General features: G+C 58.4%; 2 protein-coding genes and 1 long non-coding RNA gene across 7 annotated transcripts; 2 read left to right on the top strand and 1 right to left on the bottom strand.

Moving 5' to 3' along the window:
• Positions 1-9: 9 nt before the first annotated feature.
• Positions 10-2,456, bottom strand: LOC109251838 (uncharacterized). 2 transcript variants are annotated; one of them, XR_008418868.1, is made up of 3 exons: positions 1,916-2,456; positions 1,497-1,593; positions 10-598 (listed from the first exon to the last, which is right to left on the bottom strand). It is a non-coding gene; the product is annotated as an uncharacterized LOC109251838 (long non-coding RNA). The 2 variants fall into 2 exon arrangements; XR_002073722.2 differs by lacking the exon at positions 10-598 and having other exon boundaries at positions 1,301-1,593.
• On the top strand, positions 2,097-10,923 carry NEK8 (NIMA related kinase 8). 4 transcript variants are annotated; one of them, XM_019423756.2, is made up of 15 exons: positions 2,097-2,206; positions 4,028-4,233; positions 4,474-4,706; positions 4,937-5,068; positions 5,558-5,766; positions 5,934-6,013; positions 6,096-6,277; positions 6,381-6,531; positions 7,216-7,292; positions 7,621-7,738; positions 8,618-8,768; positions 9,003-9,166; positions 9,272-9,430; positions 9,596-9,754; positions 10,140-10,923. In XM_019423756.2, the coding sequence occupies exons 1-15, from the start codon at positions 2,160-2,162 to the stop codon at positions 10,166-10,168; spliced, it is 2,097 nt and encodes a 698-aa protein (XP_019279301.1). In that variant the 5' UTR covers positions 2,097-2,159; the 3' UTR covers positions 10,169-10,923. The 4 variants fall into 4 exon arrangements, with proteins under 4 accessions (XP_019279301.1, XP_053749269.1, XP_019279296.1 ...); XM_053893294.1 differs by having other exon boundaries at positions 7,120-7,292; positions 8,681-8,768; XM_019423751.2 differs by having other exon boundaries at positions 7,120-7,292.
• A 545-nt stretch (positions 10,924-11,468) lies between these two features.
• TRAF4 (TNF receptor associated factor 4) lies at positions 11,469-17,577 on the top strand. The gene is made up of 7 exons (XM_019423749.2): positions 11,469-11,735; positions 14,673-14,724; positions 15,332-15,436; positions 15,507-15,668; positions 15,756-15,917; positions 16,015-16,170; positions 16,447-17,577. The coding sequence occupies exons 1-7, from the start codon at positions 11,593-11,595 to the stop codon at positions 17,077-17,079; spliced, it is 1,413 nt and encodes a 470-aa protein (XP_019279294.1). The 5' UTR covers positions 11,469-11,592; the 3' UTR covers positions 17,080-17,577.
• Positions 17,578-18,776: the final 1,199 nt, after the last annotated feature.

The following is an 18,776-nucleotide window of genomic DNA, read 5'->3' as shown; positions in this document are numbered from 1 at the left end:
CCCCGCCCCGGCCGCTTGCTCCCGCCCCTCCGGCTCCTAGGCTGCACCCAGGGCGAGAGCGCCGTTTCCCGGGGTCTCCCGGCCCCGCCTGGCTCCCGCGGACTTCGGGCGAAAAGGAGCTGTACTGGGGGCGCCGCCGCCCCCGTGGCACCCCTCTCTGGCGCCTCCCGACTGCCGATGGAGCCCCGCCTCCCTCGCTTGGCCTCATTAACCCGCGTCCCTACTTTCCCCGGGGCTACCGGCTCCCCCTCCTGGGCGGGCACTGAGAGAACTCTCTCTCCTCCCTCAACTCCAATCTTGGCAGAGCGGGGCGGGGCCCGTCACACACCCGGGTCCTTTAAGCCCTGGTCCTGCAGATGGATCCGAGCCTCACTTCGACAATGATCTCCGCCCATACCCTGTTCTTCCACTGGATGTCTAGCTTCTTCAGGCCAGTTTTTCTGCGTGTATGGCGCCCCGCATCGACTCCGTGCCTGGAAAGGATCGACTAATCTATCACCACTCCTCTTCCCAGCTCGCTCTTGGGCTCCCGGGGCCGTGCGGCTGTCACAATCCTCCCTCAGACAGTCCCAGCTCTCTTCTCCTGGCTCCCTGGAGACTGGGACGAGGAAAGACCGCGGATTTGCCGGGGCTGCTGGGGTGACCCTTACTTTTCAGGCCAGCGGCCCGAGGCAGTTGCAGCTCGCGGTCACTAGGTGTCAGCCTATCCCCACCTTGGGGCGGGATCCCCTCCCGCCTCCAGTGGAACGAAGAGCTAACGCCAGAACTGCTGAGAACCTGGGGCTGGGGTGGCGGTAAGGGAGTGGAAGGGTGTAGCTGGAGGGGAGGGGGGAGCTAGGGAAAAGCTGCTGCGAGAGGGAGGGAAAGCTAGAAGCCTTAGGGGACCAAGAGGTTTGGGTGTTTGCTCTGCCTCCCCTGATAGCTCCACGGTTACATATTAACCCCTGTGGGGCTCCTGGGTCAACCACGGCCCGATTGGTTTCTAGGTGAGAGCACGAGTGTCCCGGGTTGAGCGGCTTTTCCCCTCTGTGCTCCCCTTTAGTCACAGGGCAGCTTTGTTTATCAGCCAAGAGCAGCCTGAGGCAGCGACCGAGGGCCCCTCGTGGGGACCCTCAAGTGGTCCTTCCACTTGGGTAGGTTTGAGTACCCTTTTGAGGGGTGGGGCTGGACAGAACATAAACAATCCTTTCTTCACATTCCTCATTCACTCAGAAATAGGGACGCTATCCCTTAGCTAATAATCATCCTCTCGCTCTTTGAGCTTTTATGGAGCTCACACAGAGGAGCGGCACAGGGAGACAACAGGAATTAAACTCACTCCTGTTCAAGACAGTCGTACTGACCAGCCCCCTACGTTTAGGCAGAAGCTTTGAACCCACATCGGCCAAACAGCTCCCTTTCCTCCTCTCTCTGATGTTTTCAGATAATGGTCCACTTCCCTTTCATCCCCCTCTCAAGGAGATTCTCCCTATAGTTGAGCGTTGAAGGCAGATTACCTGAGGCAAAGTTGTGTGTGTGCAGGGGGAAGTTGGAAGTGCTGACGAGCGCGGTGCTCACAAGTCCGGACGGCCTGGAGACCGTGTCTCCTCCACCCTAGGTGAATCAATTTGCACAGCTCGGGGTTGCCCCGGTCCCTCCCTAGGCAAACACGAAACTCAGCTAACCTTGCTCCCTGCCCCACAGACCGAGAGTGCTGACGCTCTCGGTACAGTTTTGGTAGTTCATCATTTGCGTGCCAATGAGAATCTGCTCTCCCCTTTCGAAATAGCGTCACTAGTGGGCAAAGAGGTGCTGCGCTGAGAGGTCGGTCCTGGCTTTCCACCCTCACACGGTTGTGCAGGGCACCCCTCCGCTCTAAGGAAGCTTTTTGAGGGCCGGTTGCCGAGATGTGTGTGGGAAGTGGCTGGTACCGTACCGCTAACCGCGCCAAGAAACGGCGTTAACACTCCATTCCTCGGACCCTGAAAAAGTAACTGTGGGTGGGGGCTGGTAAGACCCAGTAAACAGCACAAAACAGATACGAGGCCGAACCAACTCCAATCTCACTTGCTCCGCCCCCAATTATCTTTCAACGTAGGGGGCGTGGCCCTAGGGTGGGCGGGTCCGCGCACGCGCCGCGTCTGAGTGTAGGGGTTCCGGAAATGTGACTGAGAAATGAGATGGAGAAGTACGAGCGGATCCGAGTGGTGGGGAGAGGTGCTTTCGGGTGAGCCAGGGATCTGGGGAAGGAAACTGGTCGGGGAGAGGGAAAGTAAGTCCCAACTCTGTCCGCGAATTCTCTGCCTGGTTAGCCCCGCCCCGAGGCGTGAGCGCACACTTGGAAAGCCCCGCCCAGACTTCCGGTCTCAGTCCCTGCTGGGAGACTCCGCCTCTAAGGAGGTCACGCCCCCAACAAGCCTGTGCGCCCCCACAGAGTTCTGTTCTTTGATGCCTGATTCATTCATTCTACAAATACTGAGCGCCAACTCTACCGGTCTGGCTCTTGGCGCCAAGTATACTGTCAAGACCAAAATAGGCGTGGCCTTTTCTCTCTCGAAGCCTACAGACTGTAGGGAAATAATACAATAAACAAGATATTAAAGCAGTAACTAACAAGCTGCGAGCATAGTATACACCAGGGAGTACTTATTTGGGATGGTCAAGGAAATTTTCCCTGAGAGGTGAAGTTTGAAGCCAAGACTTAAGGAATGAAGACCAGTAATTCGAAGGTGAAGGCAGAGCTTTTCAAACAGAGGAAACCGTCTATGGGAAGGACCTCATGTGAGAAAGAATTCAGAGTATTCAAGTAACCGAGAAAAAGACTGAAGTTGGAATGTAGTGGCCAAGGGAAAGAATGGTATAAAATGGGATTGTCACAGAGGTCAGGGACCAGATTATGGCCTTATGGGCGGAGATAAAGGGGTTGAATTTATTTGAAGTGTAAAGGGAAGAGGTTTAAGCAGAATGGTCTTGATGTGATTTGCATTTTTAAAATGTCACTCGGGCTGCTGTATGGAACTTAGATTTGAGGATGACAAAAAGTGAAGGTACCATTTTAAAGAGACTCGTTCAGTATTTTAGGCAGGAAATTATGACTTGGCCAAGGGTTGTAGCAGAAATCAGAGAGAGAAATGGATGAGTTCACAATATTTTGGAGGTAGAAACAGGATTTGTTGATGTGTTAAGTTTGAAATGGAGGAAAGATTTTGGCATGATTTTCAGGGTGTCTGACTTTGTGGTGGTGTCATTTACTGAGATGGAAGAGACTGAGAAAGGAAAGGTTTTGGGGGCAGGAATCAAAAGTTCTATTTTGATTTTTTTGTTAAGATTTAGGATGCATGCAAGCCATTTAGGTAGAGATGCAAGGCAGGTAGTTGGATTTGTTAGTCTGGGGCTCAGAGGAGAGAGATATCAAATATAAATTTGATACTTAGATGATCATTCATTCATATCATCCATTCATTCAGCAGATACTTATTGAGTTCCTGTGTGCTAAATATTGGGCTATGCTCTGGGGATATGGTTGCGAAGGAGAACAAGAATCCTGCTTTTTATGGATACTAACCAGAGCTGGAAGAAAATAATAGTGTAAATGGCTTCTACTCATTGAGCATTTTTGATGTGCCAAACGCTGTGCTAAGTGCCTTACATGCATTTTCTCAGCAACCCAGGGAAGTTGATTCTGTTTTTCAGATGATAACATCATATAATGCAAGAGCAGATAAGTAGTAAGAGGAGGAGCCAGGATTTGAACCCAGGCAGTTAACTCCAGGGTGTGTGGGAACGTAGGGAGATCAAGACTAACTTCACTGTGTCTTTGGTGAAACTGAATCTCAAATAAGTTAAATGACTTGCCTAAGGTCTCACACAGAGTTTGTGGTCAATTCTCCCTGTTCCTAAACTCAGTGTTCTGTGCATTTAGTTAGATGATCTCTTAGTCTGGGTTTCCTTTCCCCTCTCTTCAGTACTATCCAGTAACCAGGTCTGCCCTGCCTGATGTGTGGCTGGAGGCTCAGCTGGTACCCACCCCTGTACTCTGTGTCCCCAGGATTGTGCACCTGTGCCTGCGCAAGGCTGACCAGAAGCTGGTGATCATCAAGCAGATCCCAGTGGAGCAGATGACCAAGGAAGAGCGGCAGGCAGCCCAAAATGAGTGCCAGGTCCTCAAGCTACTCAATCACCCCAACGTCATTGAGTACTATGAGAACTTCCTGGAGGACAAGGCCCTCATGATTGCCATGGAATACGCACCAGGTGGGCCAGCCTCCTTGCATTGTCCTGGCTCCAAGGGCCTCTCACTTCTGGGACAGGCAGACACAGATCAGCCGGCTTCCCTCCTCAGAATGAGTTTGATGGAGGGTCAGAGGTATAGAGTTCTCATCCCAGTTGTGTGAGGCTAGCAGGCCCTTGCCCTGTCTGGGCTGCTCAGTTTCATAAAAGGAGAGTCCCAGGTATGGGGAGACCTGGATCTGAAGCGGTTCCTTGTGGCTGCAGGTGGCACCCTGGCTGAGTTCATCCAAAAACGCTGTAACTCCCTGCTGGAGGAGGAGACCATCCTGCACTTCTTTGTGCAGATCCTGCTCGCGCTCCATCACGTGCACACCCATCTCATCCTGCACCGGGACCTTAAGACTCAAAACATCCTTCTTGACAAACACCGCATGGTTGTCAAGATCGGGGACTTCGGCATCTCCAAGATCCTTAGCAGCAAGAGCAAGGCCTACACGGTGCCTGGGCGTGGAGGGGAACTCAAGGGTGCTGGAGGTTTTGATGGCCAAGGCCCACTCTGTGTCCCAACTCTCTCCCCACCATAAGACCTTGGCCCCTTAGGCCCTGGCTGGCTGCAGGAAGAAGCACTTGGGCCTGCTTTGGGAAGAAGCTGTCTCCCAGTGGGCCTTGAACAGAGCCTTCCCTCCCCCACCCTCAGGCTACAATAATATCCTCTTCCGCCCTGCAGGTGGTGGGCACTCCGTGCTACATCTCCCCTGAACTGTGTGAGGGCAAGCCTTACAACCAGAAGAGTGACATCTGGGCCCTGGGCTGTGTCCTCTATGAACTGGCCAGTCTCAAGAGGGCTTTCGAAGCTGCGGTGAGTTAGCACCCCCATGGGGACAACTAGGACATCTCTGTCCCTCCTCAGGAAGTCCTCGGCTCCAGCCACCTCTTATTTCTTCTCTTTTGGCTGAGTTATGTTTCCCTCATCAGACCAGTAGGTCAGCCCAGGGCAGGGCTGTGACTTCCCTCTGCCTGTGGGTTCCTGAGGGAGGGCTTGGGCCTTTCCACTAAACTGAGGACTCCTGAAAGCAGAGCTCTCCCATCAGATTAGGGACCCTCCTAAGGGCAAGGCTTGAGTTCTCCCAACAACCTAGGGTTCCTGAGGACATAACTGAAGCCAAGCTCCCCTATCAGGAGTTCTTGAGAGCAGGCTTCGGCAACTGTATCACTGGGAGTCCCCTCTTCAGACTGAACGCTCTGAGTGCAGGGCAATGACCACCCCATTAGACCTGGGGCGGGGAGGCGCTGCCACCCAAGAGCATGACTCCGGCTGTGGCCAACCTCACACTTGATGCTTTCACAGAACCTGCCAGCGCTGGTGCTGAAGATCATGAGTGGCACCTTTGCACCTATCTCTGACCGGTACAGCCCTGAGCTGCGCCAGCTCGTCCTCAGTCTGCTCAGCCTGGAGCCCGCACAGCGGCCACCGCTCAGCCACATCATGGCACAGCCACTCTGCATCCGCGCCCTCCTCAACCTCCACACCGACCTGGGGAGCATCCGCATGAGGAGGCCTGTGCAGGGAGGGAGGGGGACTCTGGGCCCAGGGGAGCACCCAATGGGAGCACAATAAGCCTGGGGCAGAGGGAGCTCCGGGCGGGCAAGTCCTCCATTCCTGCGTGTGGGAGTGCCAGGAATGGGCCAGGTCTTGAACCCCCACCCCCACCCCCGACCCACAGGGCAGAGAAGTCCCTGGTCCCAGGGCCACCCATGGCCCCCGGCAGCACAGGGAGCAGGACCACAGGCGCCCGCTGCAGGGGTAAGTCGGAGCCCCCGGCCGGTGCTCACGGCCGCCAAGCCATTCCCACTAGTTTAATAGGCCTGATGCACTGTCCCCGCAGGTATACCCCGGGGGCCCGCACGGCCGGCCATTCCGCCACCGCTGTCGGCGGTCTACGCGTGGGGCGGTGGGCTCAGCGCCCCACTGCGGCTGCCGATGCTCAACACAGAGGTGGTCCAGGTGGCAGCTGGGCGCACGCAGAAGGCGGGCGTCACGCGCTCGGGGCGCCTTATCCTCTGGGAGGTGAGCAGGCTGGGGTGGCCCTGGACCGCAAGGGGGGTCCGGCCAAGCAGGGGCCAAGCAGGGGCGGCCGGGGCTCCGCCCACGCCCTCCTGGCCTCCGACAGGCCCCGCCCCTAGGCGCTGGAGGGGGCGCGCTCCTGCCCGGGGCGGTGGAGCAGCCGCAGCCCCAGTTCGTCTCCCGTTTCCTGGAGGGCCAGTCGGGCGTGACTATCAAACATGTGGCCTGCGGGGACCTCTTCACAGCCTGCCTGACCGGTGAGTCCTTCAGGGGACTATGGGAAGGCACCCCCAGAGCACCTTCCCTCATTGCTTTGTCATTTGCAATCTGCACACTCAATACTGCTCTCTGCTCTTTATCTGGCACCAGGTTCTTTACTCACGCACTCCCCTTTACCCTCACAAGGGCCTGGCCGGGTAGTTACAGTATATTGTACTCATTTGAGGGAGGCTCAGAGAGAGAGAGAGAGAGAGAGAGAGAGATCTGGAAAGCTCAGATCTTAAAAGCTCAAAGAGGAGAGGGGCGCCTCTGTGGTTCAGTTGGTTAAGCGCCCGGCTGTTGATCTGGGCTCAGGTCTTGATCTTACAACTGGGGAGATGGAGCCTTGCATCAGGGCAACAGACCTTGCTGCTGCGCTCAGGGCACAGAGCCTGCTTGGGAGTCTCTCTCCCTGTCTCTCTGCCCCTCCCCAGCTCGCACTCTCTTTCTCTCAAAAATAAACTTCAAAAAAAAAAAAAAAAAAAAAAAAGTAAATAAAGCTCAGAGACTGTCACTTGTCCCAACTCACACATCTGAGAAGAGACACCTCTGCCTATCCTTTTCTACCTCCTGTCCCATTCTTCCAGCTTTTTCTTGCTCCCCCAACCCATGGACTGGCTTATCTGGAAAAACAGCCCAACCTCTCTCTCCCTTCTCGTTCCTCACCACCCCCCACTCTCCAGACCGAGGTATCATCATGACCTTTGGCAGTGGCAGTAACGGGTGCCTAGGCCATGGCAGCCTCAATGACATCAGCCAGGTGGGTGTTGCACATACCTTGGGGAAGAGGAAGTGGGGAGATGGCATGGAGCCCACATTTGAGAGCTGACACCCAGGTTGGGGGCAGGGGATCCCCAGCAGCTAGGTCCCTCTAGCTTCCAGGCTGCACCTGTCCCAGGCAGTACCAGGGGAAGTACCGAAAGGCCGGCCTTCCCCAGTGGTTGCAGTGGGGGTGGGAGGGCAGTTAAAGAGACAGCCGTGTCTTGTGAGAATTCGCCGCTTCCAACTTCGTCCTTACATGGGATGCTGAGGCCAGGCAGCTAGTCTAGGCCCCTTGCCCAGTCTCTCTCGCTTCCCCCCCTCTCTAGCCCACCATTGTGGAGGCGCTGCTGGGCTATGAGATGGTGCAGGTGGCCTGTGGGGCCTCTCACGTGCTGGCCCTGTCCACAGAGCGAGAACTATTTGCGTGGGGCCGCGGAGATGGTGGTAAGCTCTCCACCCAATTCCAGCCTCTTGGCTGCATCTCCCAGTACCCTGGCCATGATTTGTTCCCTTCATACCCACCTTCTACCCCATGACTCGTTCTCCGTCTTTTCTCTTCAATTCCATTCATTTATTGACTTATGAAACTTTACTGCACATCTGTGAGCCCCCTGGGCTGGGTGCAGAGACAAGTTGAACAAGAGTCACTTCCTTCAGGGGCTTATGTTGTAACGGGGGAGATTTCTTTCATCAGTCAATACTTCTGGTGGCCCTCTCTGGGTCACATGTCCCGCTGGGCTTTGAAACTAGAGAAGACCTACGTGGGGTTTCTGTCCTCCTGGCAGACTCATTCTAATGGAAGGGATGACATCTCCCTATGACAAAGGACAGACAGGGGCGCCTGGGTGGCTCAGTCGGTTAAGCGTCCGACTTCAGCTCAGGTCACGATCTCGCGGTCCATGAGTTCGAGCCCCGCGTCGGGCTCTGGGCTGATGGCTCAGAGCCTGGAGCCTGTTTCCGATTCTGTGTCTCCCTCTCTCTCTGTCCCTCCCCCATTCATGCTGTGTCTCTCTCTCTCTGTCTCAAAAATAAGTAAACGTTAAAAAAAAAAAAAAAAAGGACAGACAGTGTGAGGGCTCCTCCCAAGGTCCAGAGATGTGAGAACCCAAGGAATGGCATGGGAGTTTCCTGGAGGAGGCAGAGGTGGCATCTGAACGGGGTCTTGAGGAGGAGTAGGATTTTGACCATAGAGGGGCCAAGGATGGGCATTTCAGGCTGAGGGCACAGCCTTCACTCACGCTGTTCCCTCTTCTCTGTGACTCCTCATCCTGGCATCACCGACCCTAAAACTCAAACAAGCCCCATCCTGGTTTCTCATTGTAGGCCGGCTAGGACTGGGCACCAGGGAGTCCCACAGCTGTCCCCAGCAGGTATCCATACCCCCAGGACAGGAAGCCCAGCGGGTTGTATGTGGCATTGACTCCTCCTTGATCCTCACCGTGCCTGGCCGAGCCCTGGCTTGTGGGAGTAACAGGTAAATAGGTACACCGGGATGACTAGCCTGTCCCCTTCCCCTCCCTGGCTGCTAAGGCAACATGACATGTCGTTGCCACCAACCGAGGGGCAGAACTAGGGGGCGCTGAGAGTGCTGCTGGGTTCAACCCAGGGTGGGATCTGTGCCCTGGTGACCGGCTCTTGCCCAGATTGCTGGGAGCAGGAGAGACTATACAAAGTGTCAGCTGCACTTGGGTTTTGCCTGTACCTTCAGGTTCAACAAACTGGGCCTGGACCACTGCTCCCTGGGGGAGGAGCCTGCCCCCGACCAGCAGGTAGAGGAGGCCCTGAGCTTCACACCGCTAGGTTCCGCACCCCTGGACCAGGAGCCCTTGCTGAGTGTGGACCTGGGCACTGCTCATTCAGCTGCCGTCACTGGTGAGTAGGACCTGGGCACGGGAGGCCACGGGTGGACTCTCCTGGCCTCCTTGGAATCTCACTTGAGGCATCCCTTTCCTTCCTTCCCTTTTTCCTCCCCTACAGCCTCTGGTGACTGCTACACTTTTGGCAGCAATCAGCATGGGCAGTTGGGCACCAATGCCCGCCGGGTCATCCGGGCACCTTGTCAAGTCCGAGGCCTGCAGAACATCAAGACAGCGATGGTGGCCTGTGGGGATGCCTTCACTGTAGCCATTGGGGCAGGTGATTAGTGGGCACTGTGGGGGCGGATAGGGTGTGGGCAGTCCGTGGTTATCACGTTCAGGGTTGCTGAACATCGTGATGGGGCCCGTGCAGCGATCCGGGAGGAGAGCTGCTCGCTGAGCCGTGTCCTCCTCCTACTTCCGTGCTTGGGATTCTGTTTGGCAGAAGGCGAAGTGTACTCTTGGGGCAAAGGGGCCCGAGGTCGACTGGGAAGAAGGGATGAGGATGCTGGACTCCCTCGGCCAGTGCAGCTGGATGAGACGCACCCTTACACAGTGACTTCTGTGTCCTGTTGCCATGGAAACACTCTGCTGGCCGTTCGCCGTGAGTTGTTATAACTTTTCCCACTTCATCTACACCAGGGTTAATCCAGCTGGGCCCTGCTCCTGCCCCCATCCCCAGTGGTCACAGCCCAAATCACTAAAAGCCCCCAGATAAATGAAAGCGGAAGCTGCCGGGTAAAACAGCTTCCTACCTGGGGAGGACAGGGGCTTTTGCGTCTTGGGCCTTGTTGAAGGGCTGCTCCGGTGCTTCCCAGGGCCCAAAGGCCTTCTTTCTCCTCCTACCTCCAGTCCAGTTTAGTTTGAACCTCTGTTTCTGGCCTGTCAGGGTCCAGAGTCCAGGGCCATGTGTGGGAGTGGGAGCGGAGGTGGGGATCCCTTGCTGAGGCACTGCCCTCCGGGTCGCTGCAAGTTTCCATACCTTCCAGCGGTTACGGATGAGCCAATCCCACCCTGAGGCACCTAGATACACCTCTGGACCTGGACCACCCTGCTGTTGCTTCTCCTCTGAACGTTCTTGAAATGTGCGGATGCCTGCAGCAAGACTGTCCCCACCAGCCCCTGGCTGGTCATTAACCCGGTAGAAGAACTAGTGAAGCGCCCACTCTCCTTTGGCCCTGGATATGAAAACCTCAACCCACCCTGTTCCCCCAACAACTCTCTTTTCTCTCCCCACCCCTCTTCTCTTAAGTTGGTGTCCCCAGGGACCAGGCTGGCTAGACCTGGAAACCAGACCTAAGTTTGGGAAGCAGGGTGGTCTCCCGACTCTTGGCAGAAAAAAGCTGGAGGTGGCTGTGGCTCCATCCAGATCATGCCCTTTCCCCCAGCCCAGTTAGAAAAGAAATCGCTGGTGCCCCCTGCGAGAGCAGCTCTACTTTGGAGCAGGGCAAGCCCAGTCCTGCCTGGACTGGCCATTCTGGCAGCCTGGCTTCTGCATTGCCTGGGGCAGGGAGTCTTGCCACCTTACCCCCCCGCTCGGTAACCTGAGGCACGGATTAGCACAACTTCTGAGCTCTTTCGTCCCCTGTGGACTGGAAATGCATCTGCCAAGGGTACCAAAGTGTCTACTGCGGAGCTAATCCCTGCTGAAGGTTGCCTCTCACCCCACACCCCAGCCTTTCCCCCAAAGCAGGTTGGGAGAAAGGTTGCTGGCTGGGCCAGACCAGTTTTCCAGATGACTGGGAAATAGCGCCAATAAAAACATCAGCTGCCTGCCTAGAATGTGGTCTCTTCAGGGTTGGGGGTGGCGACACCCCAGGGCTGGGCAGGGCCGCGGTCCGGCCTGGGGAGGAATGTAGGCGCAGCCTGAGGCTGGGGCCGAGGTTCCTCTGGCCTAGCGCCCAGCACGCCTTCCCCGCGCCAGCCGAGCTCCCCAGATCTGGTTGCCAAGCTTCGGCTGCCTAGCACCTGCAAGCTGGAGTCCCGGGCCCCTAGGCGACACGTGGCCCCCGAGACCGAACTATACACTCGGGAGAAGGAACCATTGTGGCGCGGCCCAGTCCGGCCGCCGGGGCCCTCCGCCCCATCCAGCTTCAGGGCCTCCCAGCCCTGGGGAGAAGCGGAGCCGCGATCTCCCTTCCGAAGGGGAGAGAGGAGCCCGTACGCGGTTGGAGGGCGCGAGGCTGGTCAGCCGCCCACCCCGCAAGCCGCGAGCCCGCGAGGTGGGTGGGAGCGCGAGTGTCCGGCGCTAGGACCGCGCGGGCGCGGCTCCACCCCCTCTTCCGGCGGGCGGGCTCATGGGCTCGGGGGCTGGGCGCAGGCCGCGGCCGCCAGTCGGCGCCGCCCGGAGCCGGGAGCGCGGCCGGAGCGAGGCGCGGGCTGTGGGGCCGCCGCGTGCCCGGCCCCGCTCGCCCGTGCCTGCCGCCCGCCCGCCCGCCCGCCATGCCCGGCTTCGACTACAAGTTCCTGGAGAAGCCCAAGCGGCGGCTGCTGTGCCCGCTGTGCGGGAAGCCCATGCGCGAGCCTGTGCAGGTTTCTACCTGCGGCCACCGCTTCTGCGACACCTGCCTGCAGGAGTTCCTCAGGTGCGGGCCGGGGGTAGCGGGGAGCGGCCGGTGGCGACGGCGAGGGGGGACGACGCATGGGGAGGGGCCCGGGCCGGAGACATGCTGGGCCTTTGTCTGAGCCGCGGCTCCGTGACCTCAGGGGCGCCCACCGTGACGTCACGGGGCGGCGGTGACGTCAGACCCCGAGGGAGGACCCCACGCACTAATCCGAAGGGGCCCGGGGCCCACTGGCGCCCACGCCCGTTCGGAAGAATTCCGTGCCAGCCTGCGGGGTGGAGGGGGGAGAAGACGCCCTTCCTGACCCGTGGCCGGCCCTCCCCCTCACCTGAAAGCCGGAGCGGCCTCATCCTTGAACTTTGAATCCTTACGGGAAGAGGAGGACAAAACCCTCTGTCCCGGGCAGTACCTTAAGCCTCCGGAGTTTCCGCCCATCTAACCTCTTCTGATTCTAACAATTCGAGAACGGCAGCTATTGTTCTCCCATTTCACAGATGATGAAACGAGAGATTCAAAAAAGGCTGCGGCTTGCCCACGGTCACACAGTTACTTAAAGGCTTAACTGGGTTTTAAGCCCGGGCTGCTTTTGGATCCACAACAGTGGGAGGACTGTGACGATACAGATCGCCCCTGAAGCAGTGGAACCCCTTGGGTGTCCCTCCTTGCCCCTGGGGATCTTCAGTACCGCGGGGCGTCTATAAATCGTTAGGGAGGGGGTCGCACCCTGAGTGTTACTGAACCAGGTGGCCCCTTGGCCCGTGGGGCGTTTGCTGAGTTCTGGGCACCCTGCGGTGTCCCGAATCTAACGCCTTTGCTGGGAAATGCTCACGTCAGGTGTGGGGAGGCAAGACGAGGGAGCCCTCATTCCTGGGGAGGTCGTGCCCCAAGAAGAGGTCGTGCTCCCTTTTCCCCAGGGAAAAGCTAGGTCAGCCACTGCCGCCTGTCTGGAGGTTGTTCGCTGAGGGGTTCTAGGGGCGCAGGCAGGGAGCGCTTCTGGGGCTCCTGCCTTCAGTGCTGCTCCCCTCCCTCTCTCAGCCCTCCGCAGCCCCTAGCTGGCGGAAATCTCAGCAGGCCCTTTGTTTTCAGTTCCCCGCAGCCCGGGCCGGCTCCTGCCCTCACATATGCTCCTGCAAGAGCTGCTGTGCTGCCCCCTCCTCTTTTTCCCTCACCCTCCTCTGTCCTCCCTCCTCCCTTCAGTGTACACACATACTCCCCTACAGACACACAGTCCCATTGTCTTCCGCGGCGCCCTACCCCGGCCCTCTGGTTTCCAGATGAGGCCAGCTGAGCCCCTGCCCCCACTCCCAGCTGACCCACCCCGACTGCCTGGGAGGGGGCTGTCAGGCCGTTTCCCTCCACCTCCTCCGTCCTTCTCCCCAGCTTCTGCCCCTCCCCCTCCCGGAAATCCCCTCTTCCTCTCCCACAGCCCCCTCCCCCCATCCTGTTTTCTCCCCTGGGCCTGGGCCTCCACTGCACCGCCTGGAGCAGTCTTGGCCCCTGCTTTCCCCACGCCCCCCCCTCCACTGCCTCCTCCCCTAGAGCTTGAGCGATGCTGCTGAGGCCCCCGAAGGAAAGAAGTGGTTGAGCAGGCTCTGTCCCTCACCACCACCCCTTATCCTACAAGCAAGGGTGTCCATAGCCCCCGCAGAACCTTTGTCCTGGTGGGGCCCCAAGCTGCTCCGACTAATCTTCTGCCTGAAGCCTGGGGACTTGCCTTAGTCCCCTCCCTGTCTCCAAAACCACTAAATCAGCACATTCCTGAAGCAGCCCAGCAGACCCCTCCCCCATGGCCCACCCCCCCTCTTTCCCCATTCCTGCTGGGGCTATTACTCAGGTTGGTCCAGGAAGACTGGTTGCCCTGTGGGCACGGGCACACCTCTTCGGTGCCTGGACACGTATTGTTCTTGGTGTTGGCGGCATGGCCGGTGGTGGTAGTGGGGGTCAGGGGAGATGGGTGCTAGAAATCCTTTGGGCAGCCGGGGCACAGACTGCCCAGGGCCTACAAAGTTCTGTCGTGGACAGGGCTGCCATGTGGCTTCTGCTTCTGCCTTGATCTCTGTCTCCCACCTACCTGACTCAGACCTGCCAGGAATGCCGTGCCTGAGGGCCTTCAGCCCTACTGGGTGAGCCCTCGCTCTGCTCAGGCCATGCCAGGTGTGTGTGACTGGTCCTGGCTGGGGTCAGCAAGGGCATGTTGGTAGAAGAAGGCGTGTCAGTGGGTTCGTTGGTGCAGGGTCAGAAGGCTTTCAGCGCGTGCCCTGCAGTGACCATAGTCTTGGCTGTGCTTGTCTGGGCGGTTTTTGTCGCCCCAGCCTCTCCTCGGTGTCTGTGGGGTAGTAGAACCTGTGTGAGGCGGGGAGTCAGACCGATGTCCAGCCACTGCTCCCCCCGTCTCGGTTCTTTCATCTGCAAAATGGGAACATGCAGCCCCTTCGCAGAGGCAGGTGGTCAGGACTGGATGAGAGTGTGAACAGTGCCTTAGAGTGAGCCTCTCCTCCTCCTTGCTTTAGGAGGCACACCCTCACGGGAGGAGGGAAGGGATGGGGTAAAGTGGCCCCAAGCTGACCTTTGCCCTGGGTTCTGGGATGAGATCCCTGCTGGGGGCCGGGCAGCCCTGGCACTCCGTCTCAGCACTCACCCCCTGCCGCTGAAAACTTAACAGCGTGGAGGGCAGGTGTCCTGTCCCTCTCCCAGTCCAGCTGCCCTCCTGGGGGGAGGGGTACCAGCTGCCACCTGTTGGCCAAATGCTGTCTGAGGCAGCTGTCTGTCTCCACTGGGCCCACAACCCTCTCCCCAGGACAAGAGCTAGGATCTTCTGGGGTGCTAGGCAAGTGGGTACCTGCAGGCCTCTGGCTGAGGACAGGTCTAGTGAGAGGGAGGCTGCCCTGGTTGAGGGGTGGGACCTGGGTTCTCCTTTCCCATAGCTGGAGCCTGACTCTGTCCCCTCCCCCTTCACAGTGAAGGAGTCTTCAAATGCCCTGAGGACCAACTTCCTTTGGATTATGCCAAGGTGAGTCCACAGTGCCAGGCAGAGGCCCCAGTTACAGGCTTTTGCCCTTGGTGGAGGCTGGAGCTGCCGGCAGCCAGTTGGCTCAGGGCCAGTGTCAACCCGGTCCTGTGGAATCCTGTGCCCCCACAAAGGTGGCCCCTTCCCTCCCACCAGGCCGGTTTGCAAATGAGGCCTGTGTTTGCCCTGGAGGGCAGGCACAATGCCCGGCCTGTGGGGGTGCCAGGGGGTGCACAGAGCGGCTCTGTGCTCGCAAGCAGTGCTCCCCTCCCCTTTGGGTGGCAAGCCAGGCCCCTGGCTGAGGGCCAAGACCCCTCTACCAAGAGGAAGGAAGCAGAGGATGCGGAGGCTGCCCGGAACTGAGCAGGCTGATTGGCTGCTGTTCCAAAAGGAGGCAGTGTCCCGTGCAGGCATGTTGGGGACCCTGGTATCCAGCTTTGGAGCAGACACCACCTGCTCTGCCTTCCATCCCTCGGCACAGAGGGGACTATAGCTCAAGAGAGGCTGTTACCGACTCTAAGGTAGAGCTGGCCCGTCTGGGGCTGGTGGGGGTGGAAACTGGGGACTGTAGCGGGCTCTGACCCTGCCGGGTTCCTCCCCGTCTACCCAGATCTACCCAGACCCGGAGCTGGAGGTGCAGGTGTTGGGGCTGCCTATCCGCTGCATCCACAGTGAGGAGGGCTGCCGCTGGAGCGGGCCGCTGCGCCACCTACAGGTGAGTCTCCGGTGGGAGGGAGGGGGCTCCCCCTTCCTTGGCAGGCACTGACCGTCTCGCTCCCCCACAGAGCCACCTGAACACCTGCAGCTTCAATGTAATCCCCTGCCCCAATCGCTGCCCCACCAAGCTGAGCCGCCGGGACCTGCCTGCACACTTGCAGCACGACTGCCCCAAGCGGCGCCTCAAGTGCGAGTTTTGTGGCTGCGACTTCAGCGGGGAGGCCTTTGAGGTGGGTGGGGCCCAGTGGAGGGCGCAGGGTGAGTGGGGCGCCTGGTGGCCCAGGGATCCCTTCAGTCGGCCTCTCTGGCGTTTCTAGAGCCACGAGGGCGTATGCCCCCAAGAGAGCGTGTACTGTGAGAACAAGTGTGGTGCCCGCATGATGCGGCGCCTGCTGGCCCAGCATGCCTCCTCTGAGTGCCCCAAGCGTACCCAGCCTTGCACCTACTGCGCCAAGGAGTTCGTCTTTGACACCATCCAGGTGAGGCCCTCCCTGAGCCGCGGGCCGTGGGGCAGGTGGCGGGGTGGGGGTGGGGGTCAGCCTATTGACCGCTGTCTCTCCGCCCCTGTGGCCGTAGAGCCACCAGTACCAGTGCCCGAGGTTGCCCGTGCCCTGCCCCAACCAGTGTGGCGTGGGCACGGTGGCTCGGGAGGACCTGCCGGGCCACCTGAAGGAGAGCTGTAGCACCGCCCTGGTGCTGTGTCCGTTCAAAGACTCTGGCTGCAAACACAGGGTGAGATGCCCCTCCTCTTCCCTGTCTGTCCCCTTCTTAGTCCTTGAAGCCTCAGATGTAGACCAGGCCCTCTCTGGTCCCTGCCTTGCTGCTCTGAAGCCTTCGGTCCTTCCTTCTGCTGGCCGGCAGCGGCCTCCCAAGTGTCCTCTACCGTCCCCGGTCAGAGCTGGGTGCCTGCAGCCCCATCGCCGCTCCCCTCTGTCCCCCGTCTCCCCTGGGCACGTCCCTACTGATCACTGTTCTCCCTTCCCCCATGGCCCGGGGCTTTGCCAACAGTGCCCCAAGCTGGCGATGGCCCGGCATGTGGAGGAGAGCGTGAAGCCGCACCTGGCCATGATGTGCGCCCTGGTGAGCCGGCAGCGGCAGGAGCTGCAGGAGCTGCGGCGAGAGCTGGAGGAGCTGTCGGTGGGCAGTGACGGCGTGCTCATCTGGAAGATCGGCAGCTACGGACGGCGGCTTCAGGAGGCCAAGGCTAAGCCCAACCTGGAGTGCTTCAGCCCGGCCTTCTACACACACAAGTATGGCTACAAGTTGCAGGTGTCTGCGTTCCTCAATGGCAATGGCAGCGGTGAGGGCACGCACCTCTCGCTCTACATTCGCGTGCTGCCGGGTGCCTTTGACAATCTCCTCGAGTGGCCATTTGCCCGCCGCGTCACCTTCTCCCTGCTGGATCAGAGCGACCCCGGGCTGGCTAAGCCACAGCATGTCACTGAGACCTTTCACCCTGACCCAAACTGGAAGAATTTCCAAAAACCGGGCACTTGGCGGGGCTCCCTGGATGAGAGTTCCCTGGGCTTTGGTTACCCCAAGTTCATCTCCCACCAGGATATCCGCAAGCGAAACTACGTGCGGGATGATGCCGTCTTCATCCGTGCCTCTGTTGAATTGCCCCGAAAGATCCTCAGCTGAGTGCAGACGGGGCTCCAGGAGAAAGGGGGGTGGAGCATGACCTCAGCCAGGAACTGGCTGAACCTGGAGAAGGGGCCGGACCCCCTTTCAGCTGCTTCTGCTGCCCAGGTTCTGTTCCCCCTCTCCTCTTCCTTACCACCCTCAGGTGCCTCCTATTGGTGCTTCAGCCCTGGCCCCTGGGGGGAGCAGGTCTTGGGGTCATCAAGGGCTTGGAAAAAGTGATCCCAGGGCCTGTCTCCTCTCCTGGGCAGGGAAGACATGCCTTGGTGCCGGCCACACTCTACCCAGGACTGAGGCGCCTGCTGGTGCTATGTCCCAAGAGCCATAGTGGGGGGTGGGAGTGGGGATGTGAGGGGTAGTTCAAAGAATCTGTCTTGAGATCTGATTTCTCTTCCCCTTTCCCCAGCTGTGCCCCCTCTGGTTATTTATTTACTTAGTGCCAGGAGGGCACGGCAGGGGAGCCCTGGTTTTTAATAAATCCTGAATTGTATTTATTAACTTGGTTCCAGCCTGACTTATCTGGGATGGTTAGGGCCGCCTAAGGCTGGGCCCAACAGGGAAGGCGTGGGGTCGCCGTGCTGCTTGCCGCTCTGCGCTGCTGGATCGCCCTCTGGCGGACGACTCGGGAACTGCACTAGGCTTTGTGCGGAAGACAGTTGCCTGCCGCTGCCATCTGGTGGTTAAATGGGGGAGGTGCATTTTACGAGCCTGCAGTCCTTGATCCATACCCCACCAAAGACTAACTGCTTCTGCCCCCAGGCAAGTCTTTCTTGGTCCAATGATCATAGCTGTCGTGTAGCAGACACTCCTAAGCACGAATGTACATTATTCGTTTAATACAACAGGCAAACGAAATCGCTTCTATCACCATACTAAAAGGACGGCTCAGTCGGCTGTAGTGAAGATTTACTGAGACGATGCTTGTTCCCAGCGCAAAACGTGCTTGACAGAATGTTAATCCAACTCCAAAGCCCAGCCCATACCCAGGACTAGGCTGAGCCGAGGGCCTTTTGAAGGGTATTTGGATTTTCTCATCCATGTTCATTTATTTTTCATACAGCCCTCAGTGAGTGCCTGTGATTATCCTCATTTGATGAAATAGGAATAGAGGAGTGAACTGATTTCTCAGTGTCTTTCAGCTGGTTTGGGACAGGGCCTGGATTCGGTTTTAAGCTCTAGCAATCCCTAGTAATACAGCTCCCTTCAATAATGGCAGCAGAGTTGGGTTTGGATCCTTGCTGTGGTTGCTTTTTGCCAAGTTGCTTAGTTACATGGGGCACCGTTACTCTCATTGGTAAAATGAAAGTAACCCTGTTTACCTAGACTTGTAAACTTTATGATTAATCAGCATAAAGTCCCTTACTCTTACTGCCTGGCCCTGTGAAGAGGCCCGATGTATGGCAACTATTATCTACTAAGGAGAAGGTTCAAGGGTGCTAGTGTTTGCCTTTTCCACCCTCCCACACACAGGTTGAGGTGGAAAGACCCTTGACATTCAGCCTGGGAAACTACCAGCTTATTAGCCTTCAAAAGGTCAAATTCACTGATCTAGTGGGGGGAGATGGGGCCCTGGCTGCCGGCTGGGAAAGATGGCCCCTTCTCCAGATAAGCCATCTTTGGCACAGCGATGCCTGGAAGCCCGCAGGGAAAACCGCCGGCTGCCAGGGGCTCCAGCAAATGCCTTCTCTTCAGCTCCT

This window comes from Panthera pardus, unplaced genomic scaffold (genome assembly GCF_024362965.1).
Source record: "Panthera pardus isolate Hobbes unplaced genomic scaffold, ASM2436296v1 HiC_scaffold_3, whole genome shotgun sequence".
NCBI classification, from domain to species: domain Eukaryota; kingdom Metazoa; phylum Chordata; class Mammalia; order Carnivora; family Felidae; genus Panthera; species Panthera pardus.
This window is presented reverse-complemented; position numbering and strand designations above follow the sequence as displayed.